Source organism: Triturus cristatus, chromosome 9 (genome assembly GCF_964204655.1).
Source record: "Triturus cristatus chromosome 9, aTriCri1.1, whole genome shotgun sequence".
Taxonomy (NCBI): domain Eukaryota; kingdom Metazoa; phylum Chordata; class Amphibia; order Caudata; family Salamandridae; genus Triturus; species Triturus cristatus.
This window is the reverse complement of record NC_140592.1, coordinates 1,230,432,434-1,230,458,714: the sequence shown is the minus strand read 5'-3', so window position 1 is coordinate 1,230,458,714 and position 26,281 is coordinate 1,230,432,434. Positions and strand designations below refer to the sequence as shown.

Sequence of the window (26,281 nt, the reverse complement as noted above, 5' to 3'; positions counted from 1 at the left end):
CAAGCTTGAAGCTTCACGTACAACCAGAGCCGAGAATATCAACGCAAGAGGATCTGACATACAAGAGATGCAAAGGGAAACCTCTACAGTTAGTGAAAATCCTGAAAATCTTTCATGGATCCGGACAACATTGGGCACATCTAAAAGTCACTGCAGCGTTTTCCATTTTTTGCCCGCCTCCCACCTAGGTTTTTGCACCGCTTATAAAGTTTTGTCGAGAAGTCAAGTTCATTGCTACTGATAGACTAAGGAACGCTGTGTTCAAAGATCTACCAAGACCACTCTAGTGCAGACCCTGTGCAGCTCAGTTGGCCACGGGCACCAATTCGATCACATCCACCCTACTCTCAGGCAGACATCTGCCCAGGGCTACCCAGGCTCGTCCAAGTCAACGTTGCTTGTTTGACGTGCAAGACCGAGGTCTCCTCCATGTCCTGGTGTACGGTTGGGTTTCTAATGTAATATCTGGTGGCTTCCAGATCAGAGGGGCAGAGCGCCACTGCACCTTGACGTTACAGAATTGCTACTGTCTCTAGCATGTTCCTTCGAGGGAAGGCAGTCGGTACCTGGAAAAAGCTTTCCAAGAGCAGCTCAAATCGGCAAGACATATTCTTCTACAGAAAACACAAGAGCTCTTCGTTCGCTGCAGATTTTGGACATTTTTCCAATTTTCTGCAGATTTTTGCAATCTTGAATATGACCTGAAAATATTCTATATCTGCTTAAATTTCCAGGCAGAGAGAAAGCTTGCCACATCAGTAAGGAAGGAGGAATGACTGGAGCTAGAGAAATGGAGCAGCGGTGGCAGCTATTGAAATACAACAGTAACGCGGCGGGCACAGACTCGGTACTCATTTATTTTAACAGCTCAGCTTTACTGCTGACTGAGTGAAGCACTTTTCAGCTGCACATTGAGCATTTGCAGAGAAGGCGCTTTGTTCAAGCCACTCAGTCATGGAATGGATGCTCTCTCCTATCAAATGTGCTTTGGTGCCTCGTCATTCAGATAAAGCGCTATAAAAAAATGCAATCGCAATACAATAACAGAATTCAGCAAGAACATGGGACCATCAGAACACAGAAAGTTCCCGTGATGAAATGGAGGCGGTTCTCACCTCACTCCTGGACTGCTGAGGAATGTGTACGCACTTCTGTGATAGGACAAGCGATCCAGGTCAGACAGTTGTACATGGCACCTTAACCGTAACATTTTTTTGTGATATGTATTTGTACAATGTCAGAGCTGGGGACACAGATCATGGCCCCCAACATATAATGGAGTGCATTGTTGCCACGCCTCGAGGCCAGGCAAGCCAGAAGCCTCTTTCATATTCCATCTGGAACAGCTGATCAGCTGCAGCCCTGCACACACACAGTGTGAATAGCAATCTAGGGTAACAACACAAGGCTCAGCGCCATGCAGTGTGCCTGGAAAGCCTAGTTCTGATTTCCAGGGTTTTGCTGCACTGTGCTGCAGGGGTAGCTGCTCACCTGGGGCGTTCAGGTTTTTCCTCCCCCCAGTGCATCATTTAAAAGTGAAGTTCAAGGACTGGGCCCAGCTGCTCCATTTGTTAGTCCAAGAGACAGCGTAACAAGGCAGGGCGGAGACAAGCCAGGTGACTGGTAATGGCAGCGCAGGCTGAAGTCCAGTGCGCATGCTGAGTTAGACAGGTGTCGGCTGTCGCCAACCCAACATGCGCAGTTCAGGCTTCGAATCCACACTCTGTTAGGGAGCCAAAGGCAACATGCACATCCCTCCAGTCTCCTTTGGAGCGCTGGGCTCACCTGCCCCAGCCAATACTTACATTGCTCTCATGGAACTTTAAGTATAAAAAGCATGAGAGCAAAGCCTGGATTGGTTCGGGGCAGGTTGGCCTGTCCCTGCGGGCCTGCACTTCCAAGGCAGCACGGATGCAAGAGGATGACATTTGTGGCTTAATTTTAAAGCTGCACACAGTGATTGGACATGTTTCTTTAAAGGTGATGCGATTTTCCACTCTGCACAGTGCCAGTACTGTGCATAGGGGCGGATGGAATGGAGAGTAGCAGTCGCCTTACATCAAGGAAATGTGCCCACTTTACCCCTGCTCACAGCCGAACCCACAGTTCATTACTTTCACTGCACAAGGGCTTTTCCCATAATTGGAGGAATTAAACATGTGAGAGAGTAACCCTGGGTTACGTGGTCCAACATGACCTCCAAGCCACGCCCTACAATTACAGCGGGGCACCTGAAATACCGGACGAACACTGGAACACCACTCCGAGTTCCACCCGGAGCAGGGGTAAAGTAGGCACATTGCGAGCACATCTCCTTAAGTCATAGGGGCTTATAGAATGGATCATTCCCGGATAGGAGTTAGCAGGAACCCTAAGACTTAGACAGGGAGACATTTTTTGCGGTATCCTATTTCGCAGGATATAAATATTACGTTTATCAGCGAAGTACTTAATACAACACAAAGCGAGGACACTGAATACCACAGTATTTAATAGTCAAGTGGGATGCCAGGAGTTATTTTGCACGTATAAATGAGACCAGAGAAGATACAAGTTATTAGTTATGGTTTTCATGATGAATTAGATGCGTTTGGGTGTTGTGTGTGACCACAGGAGTTTCCTCCCCATTACAGACTATGGATAGTAGCACTATCCCAATTAGGGTAAGGCAGCCGAGCACTCTTAAGTATTCACTAGGATATTCTTGGTCATAAATGTGCATAGTGTGTAAACTGTGTGTGTAGTGTCACCTCATTCACGCAGGTGCCAGGTTACGAAGGGATATCTTATTTATATGGATATCGACTGATGTAACATGTTGACGTTTAGAGTCTTTGAGATATTGGGCTCTATAACACAGGTGAATCTGTAACTTGGGGAGAAGGTAGGAATTTCCTTCTCACAGGCCTGGGTATTTACCCACACACAACTAGCACTAGGGATCTCAGAGCGCGCACTGAAGAAAGCCAGACCTATAGGGCTAATTAAAAAATCAAAAAGGGCAGAAGCATGTTGACAGAATATCAGAATGTAAAGGACATGGAGTACCTGGGAAAGCATCCAATAACTACATATTATACCGTTTTTAATCATACCTAAAGTACCACCTAATAAAGAATATATTTGTAGTATACCATAAGGCATTTTTAGAATAACTCAATTTTGGTTTTCATCCGTAAGATCAGGGTTCTCCAAAGTCAGTCCTGGAGGTCCGGATCCATGCCAGATTTTTAAGATAACTACATTCATCTAAATGGGGATATGCGAAAAATGTGACGTGGATCCGGCCCTCCCGGAATGACTTTGGAGAACCCTGCATTAGATTAATATATCTGAAGAACTTCGTTAACATTGTGGAGGTTAAGTTCACCCTGGTAGTACCAACTTACCAGGGTGGGATGAGGTGGTCTTTGATAAAGTATGCCACATTACGTGGGTGAGGCCACCGCATCCAATATATTTTTATTGTTTGCCCACCTGGGTTTATAGATGTTAGGTATGGAGATTGAAGCCCCCCTTGGAATAATTCCTCACCATACTAGTTGTGTTTCTATGTTTGATTGGAGGATGTACGGGGAGTAATTCTCTTGCTCTCCCCTTGTGCTAGAAGCTACGGAAGTCTCTCAACTCAGGTGTCAAACAATCTTCTCACACACATACACACACTTGGGTTTCATTTTACACCATATGCTCTAAATTGTAAAGCACTTCTATTGTTCAGCCAATCAGGGAGCAATACTGACTGCACCTTCAAAGGACCTGTTCTCTGTATGCACAGAGTTTTCAGGGCAAAGGGCTGGAAGTGAGCTGTCACTAAGTACAATGGAGGGTCAGAGAGATACTGCAAAGGTACCGTAGCTTAGGAGGTCACTGCACCCGTTTCAGGGATCTGTGCGACACCTACAAGTCTCAGTCTTTAATCCTTCCAGTGTTGATTAAAGAATACCATTGGATTAGGTAACAAACACGCATCATACAAGTGTTTTTGAACTATATTGTTATGGATACATTTCTTTTACTAATAAGGAAGTAAAACCATGGGGATATACACAGTTTTCCAAGAGCCCAGTAGATTCTTAGAAGATATTTAAAATGTTAGGCTGCAGCCTTCTGCTCCCACCTCACATGTCAGTACCCACCAAAGGATGGGTGATCTGGGATTTACTTGGGGAGAAAGGCTGCTTTGTGTCACGCAGACCCTTGAAATGTGAATGTGCCGCAAGCAGTCCTCAAGAAGGCCACAGAAGAGCATGGTTTGGTCAAGAAAAAGGGGACATCTTCAATTTTCAACGGAAAAAAGTCTGATTTAGGGAACAGAAATGAGGATTAGAGGAGGGATAAAGACAGCATGTGAAATATGTCAGCTTGTGGTAAAACCTGACACGCAGCACTGCAGTAGGGTGTGTGCGTGTTTGCTTTGGATAGTGAGTCACAGAAGGTGGTGCACGTGAACACAGCCAGACTAATGTTGGCAAATACCCCAACCAGCTACAAGATGCGGTAGGCCCTAGAATTCCCCACAGACCTCCTACGTATCGATGCAAAGTAACAACCCACAAAGAAAGACCGCTTTAACGTGCTCGCAAACAGAGCACTAGGAAATGAGCACTGTCAACAGGAGCTGGCAAAGCAGCTCCCACTGGGCCTCTTTGTCACCGGAAGACAACCTTCTTGGGCTTAAGCGGACATTTACAAACCACTGTATTATGAAGATTTGGTTTTGTCTCGATCAGTTGGACTAAATGACCTAATTGCAAAGGACAGGAATAGAGCATCATTCCTTAGTAACCCTCGTATGGCCCTGCGCCTTAGTTAAAACTACCAACTCAAATCACCCCAGGCCATCTAAGGACTGCTAGAAGCTTCACCGCCAAAGGCCACCTAAGCACTGCTAGGAGCTTCATCGCCCAAGGCCACCTAAGGACTGCTAGGAGCTTCACCGCCGAAGGTCACCTTAGGACTGCTAGGAGCTTCACCGCCCAAGGCTACCTAAAGACTACTAGGAGCTTCACCACCCAAGGTCTCCTAAGGGCTGCTAGGAGCTTCACCACCAAAGGTCACCTTAGGACTTCTAGGAGCTTCACCGCCGAAGGCCACCTAAGCACTGCTAGGAGCTTCACCGCCGAAGGCCACCTAAGGACTGCTAGGAGCTTCACCACCAAAGGTCACCTTAGGACTGCTAGGAGCTTCATCGCCCAAGGCTACCTAAAGACTACTAGGAGCTTCACCACCCAAGGCCTCCTAAGGGCTGCTAGGAGCTTCACCACCAAAGGTCACCTTAGGACTTCTAGGAGCTTCATCGCCCAAGGCCACCTAAAGACTGCTAGGAGCTTCACCGCCGAAGGCCACCTTAAGACTTCTAGGAGCTTCATCGCCCAAGGCCTCCTAAGGACTGCTAGGAGCTTCACCACCAAAAGTCACCTTAGGACTTCTAGGAGCTTCATCGCCCAAGGCCACCTAAAGACTGCTAGGAGCTTCACCGCCGAAGGCCACCTAAGGACTACTAGGAGCTTCACCACCCAAGGCCTCCTAAGGGCTGCTAGGAGCTTCACCACCAAAGGTCACCTAAAGACTGCCAGGAGCTTCACCGCCCAAGGCCACCTAAAGACTGCCAGGAGCTTCATCGCCTAAGGCCACCTAAGGGCTGCTAGGAGCTTCACCACCCAAGGTCACCCAAGGATTGCTAGAAGCTTCACCGCCCAAGGTCACCCAAGGACTGCTAGAAGCTCAACCGCCCAAGGCCACCTAAGGACTGCTAGGAGCTTCACCACCCAAGGCCACCTAAAGACTTCTAAGAGCTTCACCGCCTAAGGCCACCTAAAGACTGCTAGGAGCTTCACCGCCGAAGGCCACCTAAGGACTGCTAGGAGCTTCACCACCAAAGGTCACCTTAGGACTGCTAGGAGCTTCATCGCCCAAGGCCACCTAAGGACTGCTAGGAGCTTAACCGCCGAAGGCCACCTAAGGACTACTAGGAGCTTCACCGCCCAAGGCCTCCTAAGGGCTGCTAGGAGCTTCACCACCAAAGGTCAACTTAGGACTGCTAAGAGCTTCACCGCCCAAGGCTACCTAAAGACTGCCAGGAGCTTCACCGCCCAAGGCTACCTAAAGACTGCCAGGAGCTTCACTGCCCAAGGCTACCTAAAGACTGCCAGGAGCTTCACCACCCAAGGCTACCTAAAGACTGCAAGGAGCTTCACCGCCAAAGGCCACCTAAAGACTGCTAGGAGCTTCATTGCCTAAGGCCACCTAAGGGCTGCTAGGAGCTTCACCGCCCAAGGCCACCAGAGGACTGCTAGGAGCTTCACCACCCAAGGCCACCTAAGGACTGCTAGGAGCTTCACCACCCAAGGCCACCTAAAGACTGCTAAGAGCTTTATCACCCAAGGCCACCTAAAGACTGCTAGAAGCTTCACCGCCCAAGGCCCTCTAAAGACTGCTAGGAGCTTCACCGCCCAAGGCCACTGAAAGCCTGATAGGAGCTTCACTGCCCAAGGACCCCGAAAGACTGATAGGAGCTTCACCGCCCAAGGCCACCTAAAGACTGCTAGGAGCTTCACCGCCCAAGGCCACCTAAAGACTACCAAGACCTTCATCACCCAAGGCAAGGACGTGGCCTAACGGCTAGCGCGGTCACCCTCAAATCTGGGGATCCGGGTTAGAGTCTCGGCAAGGACGCGCAACATCCTGTGATTCTGGGCAAATCGCTTAAACTCTCCAAATGAATGTGTCCTCATGTAATGCAACTGGTACTCGTGTAAAGCGCTCTGATACCTGATAACTTTGGGTCAAGTTCATGCTACATAAAACTCAGTAAAAAAAACAAAAAAAAAAAACCTAAGGACTACTAGGAGCTTCAATAATTGGCAACCATCTTAAGAACAATTCAAACCAGTGACTTTGAATAGAAGCTTTGTACCCACGACCCAAACCGCAGGACCCTCATTCCCACCCTTCGTTCTCAATCCCAGTCAAGGCCCGTGAAATATTAAAAAGGTTCAACATACAGATTTTGCTTCGGCTGATGCCTGGTTATTCCCCCCTGACTTTGGCCTTTCAAACATGGCCAACAGGGACTCTTTCTCACTCCTCCGTTTGCGTTTCAGAGCTTCCAGCTCTTCTGGATCGACCGTGGACACCTTTTTGATGGGCCTGGTGAAAAAAGACTTAAACGCCTCCAGCGGAGTCTCTGGGGGGGTAGGTTTCACCTCTTCCGTTGGGGAAACAGCTGCGGCTGTCTCTGGTCGTCCGCCCATCTCCTCGGGGGTCTTTCCTCCTCCGGGCTCTTCTGAACCATCAGGATCCTTCTCATCGGTCTTGGGGAGTTCAAAGTTCAGTAGGTTAGAGAGCTGGTCCAGGAACCGGGAGCTAGCTTTTGGTTCCACCGGCCTCCTTTCCTCACGCTTCTTGAAGAAGGTCTCTGGACTGGTTTTAGACTTCTGGACGGGTGACTTGAGCTTGAGCAAAGCCAGATCACTGTCTGGTGACTTGATCTTGGTCAGGGAATCCCTGTCCTCTGAACCGGCTCCCTTTTTGTGCACACGGAGCCCACTGAAGAAGGCAGGCAGCTGGAAGGGATTTTCGCCCTGCGATGGCGTGGGGGGCGAGGTACTCAAAAAACTGTTAGTAGAACGGGGTGAACCTTCAAAGGTCAGTCTCTTAGTGGGGCTGCTTGAAGACCCGCGGCTCTCGTTCAGGCTGTCGCAGGATCCAAGCTTCTCTTTAAGGCTGTCCTGGGAGCCAAGGCTCTCGTTGAGAACCTCCCGTGACCCAGACTTCTCATTGAGGCCGTCTCGAGAGCCCAGCATGTCCTCAGAGCCACATTGCTCACTGATATTGTCCAGGGATCCTCCACTGAGGCTGTCAGTAGAAGTAAGCTTTTCACTGAGACTGTTCTGTGAGCCAAGCATCTCTTTGTGTTTATTAGAGGAAGGCATCGCTTCGAGTGTCTCGTTAGGGCCATCCTGAGAGGAAAGCTTATTCTTGGCGATGCTTGGGAAGTTTGAATTTTCGAGCAGGCAGTCCTCAGACCCAACATCCTTATTCGAGTAATCCGGAGGGTCGAGCTTCTCACTGTGGAAGTCATCAGTGTCAAGCTTCTCGTCTGTTCTGCTCTGAGAAGCGAGACTCTCGCTCAGGCTGTCCTGAGAGCCACACGTCTCATTGAGGTTATCCTCCAAGTCAAGGCGGTCCTTGAGACTGTTGTGCGAGTCTAGATTTTCACTGGGGACATCCTCAGAGCCACACGGTACTTTGAGGCTGTCCTGCAAACCAGCGATCTCTATAGCTTTGCCGTCGGAGCCAAAGTTCTCCTGAGAGCATCCTTCAGAGACAAGGTTCTGGCCAGGGATGTCCTCAGATTTGTGCTTCTCTTTGGAGCCTCCTTCAGTTTCCTCACCCTGGTTGGGCAGGTCCACTGTTCCTCGACATTCTTCTTGTCCTGTGACATCAGCGCGGTCCTCTTCAGAGAGGCCTTCAAGCGAAGCTTTTTTGTCTCTATCAACCAGCTGGTTGGCAAACTCTCCGTCCACGTTAGCCAATAGATGCTCTACGCTCTTGGTTTGGCTTTCTCCGGCTGGGGCTCCGTTCTCACCAGCATCGTGGCCGGCATCTTTGGAATATCCACTGTGCCGGGGTCCACGAGATGCTCCAGGTCCACCGTTCTCCGGCTCTGAACTCTCACCCTCTGACTCGGTGTCGCTAGTCGTGTGCACCAGGGTTCCGTGAACAAGAGGAGCCTCCTGGTCAAAGTCCTCCACGCGGAGTCCAGATCTTGCCAAGCCTGCAGGAGGTCCACCTCCAAGGCCCACCTCGGGTTTTTCCAACTGGTTTTCCTGGATAAGTTCTACAGATCCCGCATCGCCATTGGTCAAAGGACCTGCTGGTGAGTCCCTCATTGTGATCAGCAATCCATCCAGCGCGTCTCCAGGGTGCATGGGTAGATTATCTGCCAATGACCCTTCTGGCTTGCTGGCTGAAGACCCTCCCATTCCAGCTATTGGTTCTTTACCCGGATATCCAGTCTGCAACCCCCCTTTTTCATCATCTGGGTTCCCTCGGGCATCCTCCGTCCTCACTCCATTGGGTAACTGCCCGAGCCCCTCTTCCTGCCCCCTGGCATGGTCTTGGCTGCCCAGGTGGCTCTTCGTGCCAGTGTCCACTGCTCGGAAGGCTTTGAGGACGGCATTCTCCTCTTTTGCTTTACTTTCCAATTTACTGTTCCGGGCAAAAAAGTTTTTCATGGAGAACTTCTCAAAGAAGGTCTGTGGGACAGGGGGCTCCTTGCTGTCTTGGGGGTCACTGCTGGCCTCCATGTTGGCCAGACAGCCACAAGGCCTGAGCACTCGGCACAGGTATCAGTTCTGGTAATTTCTGTCCTTCAGATCCGTAATGTTCGGTCTTGGAAAGGAGGGCGCCCCCTTCGCTTGCAGCATTTCGCCCCTTCCATGAGCACGCGTGGCCAAGATTTGAATCGACTGCCTTCCCGCCTGCAAGCCGGCGCGCACCCAGGGACAAAATCAAAGCAGAAACCCGCAACCCTGCGACAATCCCTCTGCTGTCAGTCTCTGGGTAGATGTGCACAAGCTCAACGCCGAGCAAGCGGGCGAGCTGCGAAGTCCGACTCCCAGCCGCTCCGAGAGGCGCTCCACTTCCGTGTGTCAAACACCTACAAGCACACGAGCGCTCCCCGGGCCCTGCCCTTCCAAAACTTCCGGCCCGCGGACTGCCTTCCCAGGAGCACCGCCTTCCTCCCACACTTTGTAGGACCGGCCTCCGCTGAGCTACACCCAAGAAGGAAGTGATCTGTAGTACGGACTGCTCGGCCGGCCAGTGCTCCCGCTGCACTAACCAGAGTAACATAAAGGTCACTTACTTACGCGACTCCGGGCTCAGACGTTCATCCTTCTGGGGTCGACACCACCAGAGCCATTGGGTTAGGTAAGGGGAACATCTTACGAGAGTGCGAGACACACTGGCGGAGAGAAAGTACACTTAAAAAAAAAAAAATAATAGAAAAAGCAAACAAACAAACAAAAAGGCTCCACTTAGCTGGAATCCGAGCGAAAACGAATTCTTTCCAGGTGTGTTTTTTAATCCGATCGTCTCCTTTTGCTCCTTCTGAAGTTGGAATAAAAATACGAAGTAGCCACGTAACTATGAAAAATCACGAAAAAAAGTTACAAGGACACGAAGGGTCCGGGCGCTCGGGGGTTCCTCGGTCCGGTCCAGCTCCTCGGGGCAGCAGACCGTGGGCCGTCGGCACCGGCGCTCCGCTCCTTCCGGTCTCCAAGGACTCCGCTTGGGAAGCAGACCGGCCTCCGAAGGGCAGCCGGCCGGTGTCAGGTTACCTGTCAGGTGAGGCTGTTGCTGCCGCCGTCCAGCCAGCACAGATCGCCGACAGTCTAGAGTCCGCCGCAGAGGCTTGCTGGCAGCTGTGCATTCTGGGATTTGTAGTTTTCACTTCATCTTCAGAAGGGGTGGATGCAAAACAATAAATATCATGCATGCAAAATTGATGTTGGGTAAAAGCTGTGAGCTACATGCAGGTGTTGGCACTGGCAAAGTGGGAAACTGCCCTGGGTCCTCACCTTCTCTTCTGTGTGTTTTTGTATCTTAATCTTTGATGTCTAATTCAATATGGTTAGGCAACATAGGACTTGTATTAGAAGAAAACAGGTAGTAAAATACAAGATTGTTCCAAACGGGGCCACAAAATAGTTCCTGCCCTGGGCCCCCCGAACATCCTTAAGAGGACACTGAATTGCACATGACAAGGGGCTAGCTTGCAATTATGAATACTCGTCACAAGCAGTCGTGATCCTAGCTCCTGTGGCCTCTTTTACAGTCCACGAAGCACTTTCAAGCGCTGTGAATTTTCCAAGCTGAGCGTCAACCTCTGGTAAATGCTTGCACAGCCACGAGCTTCGGAAAGTCTCTTCCGGCCCCAATGCGGACTTCGAGTGTTGAAGCTAGGTGGTTCCCAGTGAGGGAAGGGGGTCCCTGGCAGTTCAGCCTCACGTGAGCAGGAGCAGTGTGCCCTACTATTTTTTTTAGTATTAAATAATTTGTATTCGTTTCATTAAATAGATCTTAGTGCAATAGTGACAGGCATTTGCCCCCCATCTCCATGCAACATTACGCTTATTCGCCACAGAAGCCAGGGCCAGCCAGATCTTGGAACAACAAGGCCACGTCTTCTCCCCTGTGATATTAAGGAGGTGCCATTGGGCCTCCACTGATCATTCATCCTTATGAAGTTTATAAAGACACTGCGACAAGACTGGGCACTGGGTACACCGGACTTACAGGTGTGCATCATTGGGACGTACGGCATTTGATTGTATGTATGTACCTCGATGTGTGAATTTCTTTGTGCAAATGTGTATAATGGCTACGATTTAAAAAAATATATATATAGATGTTCTTAGGGTCTGCTTGATAAGTGTAGGTATTGCTTGTGGTTAAATATATAAAATACTGTACGCTTGATATGTTTGTAGTTTTCACGTGTGTTGATTTATTGGATGCATGTTGGCCTCTGTTCTGGTTGTCTGTCACAGTATGTTAGTATTGTCATGGCTATGTTGTCTACAGCTGCTTCACTGCTGAGGTGTTAAGGAAAAGAGAACATTAAAATAAAAATAATTACAAGTTATAAAAATACACAGATGAATGAGCTTCCAGTGCAGCACCTGGAGTCCGAGTTTATGCAAATCACCTCTGAGTCTCTGTGTCGTCTTCCTTATTCACGATTACCCTTCCTGTGTAGGTATGTAACTGAGTGTTTGTCGCTTTACTCCTACGGAAGAACAAATAATAATAAAAACACTTTCACTCTTTCAAATGTACTAATTTGTCTCATCCTATACCTCTCTCAATAGAACCTCTACCTCCAGCCTAAACCTCATTCTACTCCTATGATCTCCCAAATAACCCTTTCTGGACTCTTCTCTTCTCTATCCCTCCTTGGCTCACCCCAAGTCCTCATTTTACTATGGTGATCTCCCAAAACAACTCCCTCTAAATTCTTCTCTCGTGAATCTCTCTTTTACGTATCCCAAACCTCATCTTACTACCATGATCTCAGAAATGTACACTTTCTAGACTCTTCCCTCTTCTGTACCTCCATTATCCTACTCAATCGAACTACCAGACTCGAATGTCCACCACTCAAATTCACTCCTACTTCCCTCTACTCATCCACCACTGAGAGTTTTTGGGTTCCGGAAGCGCCTTGTCAGGGATAGTAAGCACTATATAATTACAATTAAAATAATACACATCAATGATGAGCGCTACATATACAAAACTTTGCTTTAAATTATAAGCAGTATGCCCTACTATGTGGCATGCTCCAGGAATTGCAAAGGAAAGTGTGGACTGGCCACTCACAATGCTCACTCAGTTCCGCACAACCACAAACATTGTATTTAGTTTCCTCATAAACGCCTCTCCCTCAGTGGTGTAGCAAGGATGCCTAGGGGCCATAGTGCAAAAGAGGAAAATTGCCCATTTTACTGCTATTAATGTAGGAAAATACAGACATTGTCTGGGTTCAGTGGGCCCCGGTGCCACTGCACCTGCTGCAGCAATGGTAGCTAGGTCACTGCCCTCCCTCTCCGCTTCCATGGGGCCATCGTGGCCTTTTCTTTCATTGTTGTTACCCCTTAACACTCTTAAGTATAAATTAAAACCATGCCCCTGGAAAGACGGTCCATTGTCCGTTTTAATTGATCATTTCATTTTGTATTGGTGCCAATCAGAAAATGTAAGTAACTATTCGTTTTATTATCAAATTTGAGGTATATACTGGACTTCTTTTGAGGTAGCATACCATTTGAGGTTGCAAGACTCTAGAGAGAGTAAGAGAAACCCATTTTCATCTCTGCTGCAGACACCACTAAAAGCAAAAGAGTACCCTAAATGGAAAAAAAACGAAGCCAGCACATTTCATAGGGTTCAAGTACAAAACAAAAAATCATCAGCAGCCAAACACAAACTCTACACCACTGAAAGGTCAACACGGGGGAGCGCGCACAGAAAGGCACTTGCGTTTCCAGATCAGTCTATGTCAGTTCCCATTAAAAAAAAAAAAAATGCAGTGTCTCCAGAAACCTGGGCTCCCTCCCTTCAAGTCCTGTGCACACATTAGTTTATTTTTCCTTTTTTATATGGTGCAGCTTTACTAAAGTAGAATCAGTGCACTTAGCAGAGAACTATAAAGTTGAGACAAATATTCTTTACATTGGACAAGTTAGCATAATGACAGCTGAGGTGGAAAACATGGCTGGGTTAGAGTACACAACATGCACATTCATCATAAGTGAAGGAAAGTGATGGGATTAACCCGGAGGAAGCTGGGGGCATAGAGATAGAGGAAGTAAAACTGGAAAACAAGTGATGGAGAGATAGGGAGGAGGTAGAGTAAGGAAGATCCAGGATGGCTTAAAGATCATGGGCAGTAATTGTCAGAAAAGAGGGAAGGAGAGGAAAGGACAAGATGCTGAGCGGCCGGCAGGAATATGGTGAGCGCTGTGAAGCAATACAAGAAGGGAGATGGTTGGCCTGAATAGATAGAGGTGGAAATTTGAGTTTCTTGAAAAGCAGACCATTATCTAGTTCATGTGAATATGAACAGAAAAAATGGTGATCCAGGAAAGGAGAATAGTGGAAAAGAAAACCTTAAAGTAGAAGATTAAGTAGATCAAGAAAGACAAATTAATGACTTAATAAATTATTATACAGGAGGTCAAATTAAATATTCAGATGATGACGAAACAGATGTTTTGAGTTTCTTCTCAAATAAAAGCAAGGCCTTAGTACAGCTAATATCTTCTGGTAGCAAATACTAAAGGGATGGGGGTGCACGAGAGAATGGCTGATTGGAAATTCAGTGGTGTAAGAATTTTTTCAATGCACGCAGATATGAACTGCATCCTTGCTTCCAAGGCACGCCAATGCAGGTTTTTATTGTATGATAGTGACATGGTCAGCTTTTTTTTTTTTTTTTAACCAGAAACCAGCCTAGCAACTAAATGAAGAACAGCTTTTAAGGGCTCAAAATGAAGGATTTTGTCAATCCGGTCAGAGTCAAGCTCCCATAATCAATGCCAGAATCCTAATTTTACCATCAAGTTTAACAAATAGCTCACAATCAAGAGGTTATAGAGAAGACTTCAACTTTTTTTTAAAGTATACTGCTGATCTGTGTGCGCAATAAGGGAAGACATGGTGGTAATTGTGAGAAAGTGGCTCTGTATATACTGTTCCCAAATAGGTACAGTGTGTACAGAGTCCACAGTCCCCAAGGGTTTGACAGAGGTAAAGTTAGATATAACCTTACTCTCTAAAGTGGTAGCTTGGTCGAGCAGTAAGGCAGTACCAGAGGACAGTGTAAAGCATTTGTTGTACACACTCAGTCAGCAAATGGTCTCACACACTCAATAACTGAACTCTAGGCCAATGATTTATATATAAAAAAATTATATGTTTGTTTTATTTTAGAACCAACACTTGGATTTAAAATATACTCTCTCAGCATGAGATGTTTCATATAAATACTTTGGCAATATGCAATTGGCTTTTGTAAACAGTTACAAGTGGTTGCAATGACAACTTTATTTTTAAACACAACAATGCATTGAGCACAATGATAAATTCAAGTTATTTGTAACAGATTACTTTTTAGATTACTTTTAGAATTCCAGGACTGGATCCTAGATTCAGTTCTGGGTCAGTGTTCAGAATCAAGTGATGAAAGTCGACTTAAGTACTGTAATGACTTTTAAACAATATTTAGCTATTTTAAAAGTTGACACTTATAAAATATTTCAGAGAAAACAGTCAATGATTCCCTATGGAAGAAATTGCAGGTTACAGGTACAGTATGTTCTCGTTACTTTTGTAATCCAGTACTGGGTGCCTAGACTCAGTACTGGGACCTTTATCCAAAACAGGTAAGCAATTACGTTTTCAGATATCATACGATTTTTGAAGAATATTTAAAGATTGCAGAAATCGACACTTAGAAGAAATTTCACAGAAAAACAGTCAATGGTTTCCTATGGAAGAAAATTGAGTTAAGGGTAAGTACAGTTGTAGAGATTTTTCAGAGTCAGTGCTGGGCATCAAGATCCAGCACTGGGAGTTCACCTAGGAACAGGTGAGTAAATTCGTTTTTGCCACTAGGCTGATTTTTGGTGAATATTTGAAGATTTGAAAAGTCCACACTTAGAAGAAATTTCAGGAAAAAGCCAGTCAATGTTACCCTATGAGGAAAATAGAGTTTGCGGTTTAAGGGTAAGTACTCGACTGGCAGAGTTGAGGTTCTGGGCACAGACTCAGGGGTCTCCCAGGGGCAGGTAGGTACAGTTGGTTCACCCTCAGCGGCTCTAGGGCGGCCGGGTGCAGAGAGTTAGGCCCAATGTTATCCTATGAGGGATAGGGGGCCTTGTTTGGTGGCTGCTGTCTGGCAAGCCACACGGCTGTGGGAGCTGGGCTCCTGGTCACTCACTCAGGGCAAGTGGGGAAGTAGGTAGGTGTAGAGGTTTCACTGCCAGGGCCACTCGGGCGGCTGGGTGCAGAGTGCTTTTGAGCCCTCAGGCGCTCAATGGATTTCAATGGGAAATCTCCAGTTTGGAAAAAGACTGCAAGCTTGGGGACGAGGACTCTTCAGGTGCCACCACCATTTCGAGAGGTAAGTTGGGTAGTTGGAGGATAGGTAGGTACCCCGGGATTGGACACAGAGGGCCGTGGGGCGGCGGGTGCAGGGGTGCCTTTTGGTGTCGGAAAATCTTACCCTCTGTTGATCGCGGTTGGGGTGGCACACTGTTCTGAGGCTGCAGGCTTCTTCAGGATTGTCGAGGGGGGTCCTTGGGTGCCGGACTCGGGGTCACAGTCGCCGTGGGGTCGTCCTCGTGGGTTTCGTTCACTCCGGCACCGGCCAGGCTTGGCTGGTGCAGAGTGGGCTGGGATCGCGGTTCCGGGCTGCTGCCAGGGGTGAAAGGTAGGTTCTGAGTAGAGCCTCTACTCATGGGAGTCCCAGGGAATCAGAGTTCAAAGGTAGCCAGGTCCTCCGGGGTTTCTGAGGTTGCTGGCCACAAGAGATGCCGAGCAGGAGCAGGTTCGAGGGTCGACAGGCCGGTAGGGCTGGGGCCAAAGCAGTTGGTGTCTTCCTCTTTTTAGCAGCTGCAGCGCAGGTCTTTGTTCTTCTTGTAGTTTCGAATCTGGGATCTGGGGAAGGGAGGTTCAGGGTGCCCCTAAATACTAGATTTAGGGGCGTTACTGGTAGGTGATGGGCAGGGGCCAATGGGTCCCTGTCCTGGGGTGGGTACACCCCCTATCCTGCCTCTCTCCTGTGGGAGGGGGGCCGGAGCCTAGTCCTGATTGGGCAGGGCTTCCCAGCTTCAAGATGGCGAGAGCCCGGAGATGTGCTTCACCTCGCCTCCCCCACCTGAGGGGTGGGGTTGGGAGGCTGGCACATCCCCTGTCCTTATTTGGGGTTTCCGGCCAAGCTTCCCGCCAGAGTGGGGGGTTGCAGTGGCCTGGGGAAGCTCACAGAGGCAGAATGCCTTTGAAGCTTCCCCCTGCCCATCCTGGGGGAGGAGATTTAGCACCTCGCCCAGGATGTGCATTGTTGCAGGCCCAGGAGAGCAGGGTCTCTCCTACCCAGGGGTCCAGCAACATGTCTGCTGTGTGGCAGCCTAGGCAGCCTCAGAACAGACGTGGATTGTAGGTTTAGGATTCAGGGGGCCTCTCTAAGATGCCCTCTGTGTTGCTTTGTACATTAAATCACACACTGGCATCAGTGTGGATTTAATGTGCTGAGCCGTTTGCTACCAAACTTCTCAGTCTTCAGTGCTGTCATTATGGTGCTGTGGAGTTCGTGTTTGACAAGCTCCCAGCCCCATATTCTCTTAGCTGGCAGCACTGCACTTACAGGACCCATGAATGGACCTGGGTACTGTAGGGGCACAGGGCTCCTGCCTCTGTGTCCACACCACTGGCATAGGGCACCCAGCTAGAGGGGTGGCTGATGTATGCCAGGGCAGTGTAGGTTGTGGGCATGGCACACAGGGATGTGTGCCATGTCGACTCTGTTTTGTCTTGTTTCCAGACACTCAGCCTGCAAGGGCAGTGTGTGTGTGTTAGGGTACAGGGCCTCTAATGGTGGCACAATGAGTGCTGCAGCCCTTAGAGGCCTTCCCTGGTCACAAGGCCCTGGGTACCTAGGGTACCATTTACCAGGGGCTGACATGTGGCCAGGGTTTGCCAATTTGGGTTTTGGCTGTTAAGCAGTTTTTAGGGAAGGAGCACAGGCCCTGGGCACCTGATTGGCAGGAGCCCAGGGCACAACAAGGAAAAGTGCATCAGCTATTAGGCAAAAAAGGGGGGGGGGGGGTTACTTCAACAGAAACCCACTTTCTTACAGTAATCCAGTCACAGAACGATAAACAATACATCATGCTGTTGAGGGACAGAATTTGATTGAGTCCAGGACAGATAGCCAGTTGACACGTCGTTGAATATCATTAGATCCGAGCAAGAAAATGAATACTAATTTTTAAGGATCAGTCACAATAAATTTAAGACATCTATTTTTGATATCTTAAGAGATATTTTGTTTACAGTTCCAATGTCATGGAATTAAAATATTTTTTTAGTTAAAGCAGTGTCACCACCGTACTGATGAACTGTGAATCCATCCCATATGAAGAGTGTTCTGAGTGGTTAGGTCTCGTGTGACGTAAGCAGCGCATGCGCTGCTCTCGTCTTACGAGGCTTCTTGGAATCGATACGATTCCAGAAGCCTCGTCCTAGCTCTGCCTTCAGCTTTAATTTGTGCGCGTCGTTTGTCGTCACAGATTATGCTAAAGACAGTGCAATGATTGCACTGAAGGCATGGCAATCATTGCTTGTTGCCACCCTGTCTCCTTTTAGCCATGCCCAGCGGGATTGCATCTCTTACCCGTGGCGTGACACAGTAGGGATATTAGCAGCTTGCCGCACTTTTTTGGGTAAACTTGTTTATGGAGCATACGACGAGGCTTGAGCCGTTGCCCCGAGGTCGACAGCTTTGTTCATTATACCACAGCCCCTTCCGCCCCTGCGCCAGAGACATGGAAAGGCTTGCTGCATGCCATGAGGTCGCGCTGTTTATTTCATCCTTGTTTAAGAAAGCTGCTGAGCTGGTCGTCCCTTCTGCTGAGCTGGTCGTCCCTTCAGACCCCACCTCGGAGCCATGGCATCCCATGCCAGCTAACCCCTGCTTTGTAAGAGCAGCAGTGACACGAGGGACCACTTGCCATTACACAAGGTCACATTCATTTCTTTTTAGTCACAGAGAGATTACGAGATTTGCCCAGCTGCCTCACAGTATACTAGTTCACGCTGATACTCTATCCTGCTTCCCCATTCTGTGGCAAATCAATCATTTCCACTCCCTCCTCCATTCATTGTCATACCAATAACCAGCTTTATTTCTCCCTATTTTTTTCCTTCTAATTTTAAACTTAATTGACTATTTTATTTTTATCGTGCTTTGTCATTGTGCACTTAATCATTCACCATTAGCCATGTCAATTCCATACATGGTCTCTAGATGTCTCTGTGCTACACCCGGTATGTAATGTCCTGAAAGCCCATGCTCTGGTGCGGCAGACGAACTGCACACAGTAGACCAGCTGTCAAATGCACACTTCGGTTTTACATAGAATTAGCTGGGTGATGCACTGCCAGTACAATATCTGAAGGTATACAGACCTGCACAGGAATGCCACAGCATAGATAGCAGCACTAATGTTGGATAGGTTTCTGATCCACATAACTAACTAGTTTCCAAGTGGATTCAATTCGAGGAGTGTGTGAAATTTGTGTTTTTCCTTTTACAAAAAGAAAAAAAAATTAGGAAGATTTATGCAAAACTATGGGCAATAAAAAGCTGGCATTTGTAGCAATATTTAAGTACAAAATGCATCCTCGCGTCCTTTTAAACGCAACAAAGCATTTCTCGCAAAAAAGACTCATAACCTATTTCCCATTTTCTGGTTGTCCAGTGCGGCGCTGTCATACGAATGGCAATAGCGCTATGCAAATATCATCACTCCACTACATACTTAAAAACAAAATTAAAACACATTGTCATTTTCAAAGCCAAGAGCTCAAACTTTCACAAATGCGAGACCGATTGTATTGAAAATGCAATAGTTCTCGCCTTTGATTAAGTTAAAGCAATTTGCTTTGCTACAGCAACGCAAATGGCTTTAAATTAATGAAAGGCGAGACCTATTGCATTTTTAATGCTTGTTTTGTATAGCTGCTACAAAAGGTTGTGGTTAAAGTGTATAACCAATATGGGGGCTTGAGTTGCTTAATCTGACTGGCTGCTTTTGATCTGAGAGGTATGAAAACACTCATCGTAGAACTGTACCTTTGATGTTCGTACCAGGAAACTGGAACTTTAAAAACCCGCCTATCAAGACTTCCAAAGTGGATGTCCTAACATGTCTGGTGACTGATCCTTAAAAGAATTAACGACCACCTAAGCAAACACTTACTTTGGATACAGCTACAATTCTACTGTGTCAGTTAAAGACTTCACAATAGCATTGTTAAAAGAGATGGAAAATAAATCACCATATAACTGGGCACCCAATGTGCAATCAGCAATTCAAATGTAATATCAAAGTAACTTTATTTATTTATTTTAAAGGTTTTGTATAGCGCGAACAAGACCCTTGCGGGTATCACAGCGCTTTATAGGACATATGTAAGTTAAAGACATGAAAAACAAAAAGATACTATAGGTTATGTTAATACATCACTATCTAAAAAGTCACACTTTGAACCACCTTTGTCACTGAAGACAAGGGAGTTATTTTTAGGCAGATGTGAATAATGTGTGCAATGTTTTTGTAATCACTTAAAGTGAAAGAAACCACTGGGAAAAGTGGTCTAATTCATTGCCTCATGCTATAGGCTGTGGTGGGAGGAAGCAACATTTGAATGACAATTTAACAGACCAATGGATGGATCCCTCTGACCAAAATCTACGCTATGTAAGTATATCTTGCTGAAATAACTAAAGCGGTCTCAAGGCCAGGCCTAAAATATGGGGACCTCACCCAAGACTGTCTTCTTAGCTAAATCTGTAGGGGTTATTTTTGCCTCAAAATTTAAGATTGACCAGTATATAAAGGGAATTGTTAAGTGTGCCAACTACCAACTCAGTATCTTAAGAAACAGCTGACATTTCCTCCCCAGGTCACACCTGAAAACTATAGTCTATAGAATTAGGAATAAAAAACATAGTTATGCCTTATCCACTAGGTTCATTGTACTGTCAGATTGGGACAGAAAAATAGACCAGGGAACCAAAGTAATGAGTGAAACTACTTCCTTGGAGAGACTAATTTTGACCATCAAGAGATTGGTTCCATTTCTCAATTGGACAGTTTTATAAAACATTTTAACAAATAGAAACAATCTTTGCAGTTTTATACTTCAATCAATTTGTAAGTGTTGGAACCGGCACTGTCTGGTTGGCCGAAGGAATGCCCCTGCCAGCAATAGCGCACCGCTCCCGTCAAGGACAGGTGATTACACAGACTATAAATCCCATGCTCACCCTTGGGTAGCTTGGCACTGAGCTGTCAGGTGTCCCTCAGAAGCAACGTGTTAAGCATATGTATAGCACGCAAACACAATGTATATTCTGCACGACACAAAAGAGACTTCACACTTGTCGTCGAGAAATGTTTATATTCAACACACACAATTAACACCACAACAGGCATATCATGCAGTTCTGGGCATAAATCACACTTCGCAATCTTACTAGCTATACTAGGCCCGAGTCGTGTTGATCAGATCTTGATAACATGCATACATGAGTAAAGTCCTATTCTATTTCCCACATAGCACCCTTAAGCGGTGCGACACGTCGTCAGCCCCTGGCCCACCCTCATAATCCTAATAATGCAATTTCACACAGCTATTGGGTGCACACTGAGCTACAACAATATCAGTAATATGTACATACACAGAATTAGAACACTTTTAGCAGCACCGCAGGATGAGGCCTCGCGGGTAAACCCACTGGCGCGAGGTAAAGTGCCATTCGCAAGAGTAAAACATATGACCCAACACTGCCCACCAGTGTCATGAAGCTCAGGTGGTTTCACAGACGGTCTTTCCCGCACACTCACATTCACTTTGCACTGCTACACAATGTGACCGGTACCAACCCGGTCCATATGGGCACTTTCACACACATACGCACACGACTAATGCGGTGCCACTGATACCAAACAGTTCAATAGGTAAAACTCTGGAGACCCCGTGGCTCCAAGTCTCCCACCTCCCTCCAATTCACCTCCACTGTTCAAGACACCCCAGATGGAAGTTCACCAGCCCCTCCCACCGGAAACAAGGCCGCTCATGGCGGAGGTCACACCTCGTCCGGGTACCTGGAAAGCAGGTGGGGATAGGCAGTAAGCATAAACAAGAGGTAGACTTAAACAATGGGCTCTTGGCACCACACAGGAAGTTCACCAACAAGTTGCGAAGCAGAAAAGGGCCAAGATCAACAATCCATTACAAACAGGACCTTCTGGCACCAGCCCAGTTCTGCAAAGCACAGGGGGGTCACGCAGTCTCTTGACCAGCTCCCGAACCTTATTGGAAGCATCTGTCCAGCCTAGTCCGTTCCTCTCACTTCTACCTGGCGCTACTAAGTCTTTGGAAAGGCCAGGTGGGGAGAGGGCAGTTGGCCCACCGTGGTGGGGCCAGTGAGGGAACAAGCAGTGAAGGGGGACAAACACAGGTGAGCCTCGTCTGGTACACGTTGATCCAGGTGGTGTCCAGGCATTCCACGCACACAGTCTGGCGCACAACGAGACGAGTCACTAGAAACTTCTGGTTACACGAAGTGGAGTTGCAATTCGCACCTCCCTGAAAATGAGGCACTTTGTCCAGCACAACCCTGATGTAGGTCGCACAGACTGTTCCAGTCATACACACAGGCACAAGTTCGACAATGTCCCAGGAGGTAGAATGAGACACTAGAATGGGTGCATTCCCCAACTCCGAGGGTCACAACCTGCGAATCGAACACCGCAGGCAATGAGCATGCATTCAGCATGGTGCCCAAGAGAAATGCAACACAAATGCCGAAGCGTGCCACTTTGGATCCAGCAACCGGTGAATCCACTCACCACCAACAAGACACTTGTGTGTGCTGGGGTCCCTGCAGCACAGGAACCATATCGCCAAAGATGCGGGCAACGTCTTGCGCTCTGCACTAGGCACTCTGGTCTCCAGGCACGATTCTGTAGTTCCAAGCTCACACAGCGCTGGCCATCCTTCAGTAGGCGATGTGGGCACTTTGAGGGCACCACTCTCCAGTCTGGGGCCCTTGTAGGAGATCTTTAATGTTCCTGAGACCTCTGAGAGGACATGAGACCAGCCAATTGGTCCTTGGGAGCCAAATTCAGGGTGCCACACGTCGGCAGGTAGTTAGCCGAGGCAAACCTATATTCAGGAAGGCACGCAGTCCTTTCCACGGGCAGTTATCCTCTATGTGCACAACAGAGTCCTCTGGCAATGTGCACCATGCAGTCCAGGTTCTCTGGTCCTGCGCCCCCCCTACAAGTGGGTCTCCTTTTAGTGGGTTGGCACTGGGTAGTTATACCACATTGGGCCTTTGAAGTTGGGGGAAGGTTCAAAGGGTATTCCTTTGAACCACAGATGTATCCACTAAATTTCCAACCTGTCCGTCATGAGGCCGCGGAATGCAGATCTCTGTTTTTATGGGGGCCGTGTCCCGGCCCTAGAGGCAATGTGTCACAATCTCGGCCCCCAATATATTCCGCCAGAACCGCAAATGGCAGAGGTCGGCTACCTCAATTGCACGCCCAATGGTTTATGGCTGTCACTGGGGAATGCCCAAATGTGTTCTTCAGCCTCTGGTTTTGACAGGCGCCAAACACTATGGCACACAGAGTTTGATGCATAGAAATGTCTACTTTCCATAAGTGGCATTTCCACGCAAGATATGCCACCATTACCACTGGAATGGGTCTGGCCTAACGAGTCCACTGATAGGAAACATCATGAGGCAGCACCACTACAATCCATTACTGCAGCGTGAAAAACAGGCTACCCCTTTGTTAGAAATGGGATTTCTGGTTGGCTAGGGCTTGCCCAAAGCCAGGCAGAAACCACCACTCTAAGTCAGGGCTGGGGAGTTACACGCCAAAGATAACCCCTGCTCACCCCCTTGGTAGCTTGGCACGAGCAGTCAGGCTTATCCCGGAGGCAATGTGTAAAGCGTTTGCGCGTGCACCCAGCAACAACACCCAAGGAACTCCACACAAGGATATATATAAAAATAGCCTTTGTATTATAATAAACACAGATAATATTCACACAATTTACACTGTGCCAACTGGCACTGGGCAGAATTTACAGGGGACTATTTACACAAGACAGGGCCAATGGACCACTGTTAGAATTAGCACAAATCACCAATTGTAAATGTAGACATGTAGAACAAATAATAAATGTAGCGCACAACCAGTAACCACTGGTAAAAGGTAAGTACACCCTACCTAATCCTAAACACCTTAGGCATATATCACGCAGGGAACCATGAACTCACTAGCATAACCTATACTAGGAAAACAGTCTCCTACGCATAGACACAGTTATGCTATTTTTATTCCTAAGGCAATGCACACTGCGCAAATGTACACAGGAAAAAATAACCATGTACCCTAGGTGAGGGCACAACACAGGAAAACTGTCCCCAGGCCAACTTGGCCTCTCAGGGGCTCAACCGCCCTTTGTCTAAAATGTCAGGGCTGGGCTGCGCAGGCAGCCAAGGCAGAAGGCGCAAAGGATCAGGCCTAAACGTTGCAGCTGCCCACTACTTGCTGGGCAGCTTTGCAGGCTGGAATGTCTAAAAGGAGGCCTGGGCTCTCACTGGCCCTTTAACCAACTATGACCCCCGTTGGAGCACACAGGCTCTGAAACCAACACTGCGCAGCGCTGGAGCCACCTAGGCTCTGGGAATAAACGTGTCCCCCAAATGTCGGAGCCTCTCTGGGCTCTAGACTAAGAATGCCCCCTTCACTGGCACCAACAGAATGAGGGCGCCCAAAAATGCCCCAAGCCACACGGGGGACTTTGTGCACAATATGCAGCCTCTGACTCCCCGGGCCACACCCACAAGCACAGACAATGTGCCTCACCTCTAGAGGCAGCCCCCACTCACCGGGCTCTCTGCTGCGATGTCCCCGCTCTCTCCTTTGCCGGCAGCACTTCTGGACACGCTGTGGTGGCCTGCGGGACTCCCTCTTCCCTACGGGTGTCCCGCCTGAAACCTCTGGGGGTCGCGTCGCGGCCTCTCTGCTCCGGTTCCACTCTTCGTCGTGCGGGGCTGTCCTCTCCTCACGGGAGCCCTGCGTCAGCCGGCACAGACTTCCGGCTTCCGTGGACAGTCCTGGGGCATGCGCATCAGCTTGCTAGGAGGCCCCTGTTGCCGGGCAACTCCCAGGGCGAGCAGTGAGCACCAATCCCAGCGCGGCTCCCCTTTAACATCAGCGGGGAGCCGGCGCGGTGCTTTCACAAGGTGGGAGGCAATACGGGGTAGGCTCCCGTGGTTTGAGCATAAAGTCCCTGGCAGGGTGGGCACCCGCTAGGGATATAGAAAATGGCAGATATGCGGGGTGGGCTCCTGTGAGAAGTTGGCCTGATGTATGATGTCACTAGTTCTAGTGTACACCTTATATCAGTCCAAATACCCTTATGGTGATTGGTTGTAAAGTCAACCTTATAGACCAGCTATCCTAGTGGTAGCATGGACAAGAGCAGTCTTAGGCTAAACTCTGAATGGCATGTGAAGCCAGCTGTGATACCATATATAATCCCTTGAATACCAAATGAAAGGACACCACAACAGATATATATATAAAATAAAGTGTATTTATTCTAGTCAAACCCTCAGCACTCTTTATGAGATTAGAGGTAAGTACAACACAGTCTTATTTAAGCATACATTAAGTCACACAGGTAAGTAATACAGTTAGGCCCTAGGGGCCACGCAAACCATATACTAAGTAAGTGGTATAAGGACCACTGTCACGGAAATAGAATAGGCCTAGGCCATCGCTGGGGCTACACTACACTAGCGTTAGTTAGGAAGTGGGAGGCCCACGGGATTCGTGTGCAGAGTGGAAACACTCACGCGTAATGCGTAAAAGTCACTAGCAATAGTACAGTTTAGAAAACGATAGATTTAGGACACTTCCGGAGTAGCTAGGAAGTCGAGACTGGAAAACTAGACACTAGGATAGTCACTATCCTGATGAGCACCGGAGTACCCAAGTTACCTAGCCCACAGGCTGCGGGTGCATAGGGGTGAAGTTGCGTCGGTTTTCGTCGTCGACTCCTATGGATGCCTGAAGAAAGATGCTGACAGGCAGTCAGTGAAGAGTGTCCGGTGGATCCCAAGGCTGGGATCAAGAAGAGAGGAGACCTGCAAGCAGAAGGGACAGAGTCAAGGTCACTAGCCAGTGACCACGTGGAACCAGGAAGGAACCAGGCGATGTCGTGAAGATTGCAGGTGAAGGTGAAGCTTGTCGCTGCAGCCAGGAGGACCAGGAAGCGTCGAGGACGACCAGGACCAGGAGGCGAGCTGTCCCACGAAGGCTCTTGCTGTCGGCGGCGTCGAAGTTGGACTAGGACTCACCAAGCCTTGGCAAGCGGAACCCACGAAGAACGGAGGACTTGCTTCTGGTGCAGACCAGGAAGGTCTGGGGTGCTTCTTCTTTGCAGAGAAGCGGGAGCCAGTCTGGAGGAGCCAAACCAGCGCAGAAGATTTCAGGGTGCGTCGTCACAAAGGCCACTAGCCAGTGGGCAAGCAACCGGACAGACGCGGCAAGCAGGAAAATGCAGAAGGGCCCCACGCAGGACTCGTGGAGTATGGGGGGCTGATCTTCGGTGCAGATGGTGCTTGGGGTTGGGGCTTCTCAATCCCCGGTGCACAACTTCGAGGGTGCCTCAGAAGCTGCGCTTGAAGTTACTAGCCACTTTTCCCAGGTAGCCGGTCCCACGTCGCTCGTCGCCTCCACGGATCTCAGCTTTGCTGTGGATGTGGATCTGGGTCGGAGAAGTCTGGATGTCAAGGCTCTGGTCGGGCTCTGCAGTCGGTTCCTCGTAGAACGTGGGCAAAGCAAAGGGTAGTCTCTTGATGGTGCCTGTTTGCACAGGGTAGCCACTC

At 48.3% G+C, this 26,281-nt stretch overlaps 1 protein-coding gene across 1 annotated transcript in view; it reads right to left on the bottom strand.

Moving 5' to 3' along the window:
• Positions 1-26,281, bottom strand: part of FMN1 (formin 1) — a 469,294-nt gene that overhangs the window by 144,607 nt on the left and 298,406 nt on the right. Inside the window, exon 8 of the mRNA XM_085627914.1 lies at positions 7,008-9,358. Within this exon, the coding sequence (XP_085484040.1) occupies positions 7,008-9,358 (2,351 nt within the window). The remainder of the gene's footprint in view (positions 1-7,007; positions 9,359-26,281) is intronic.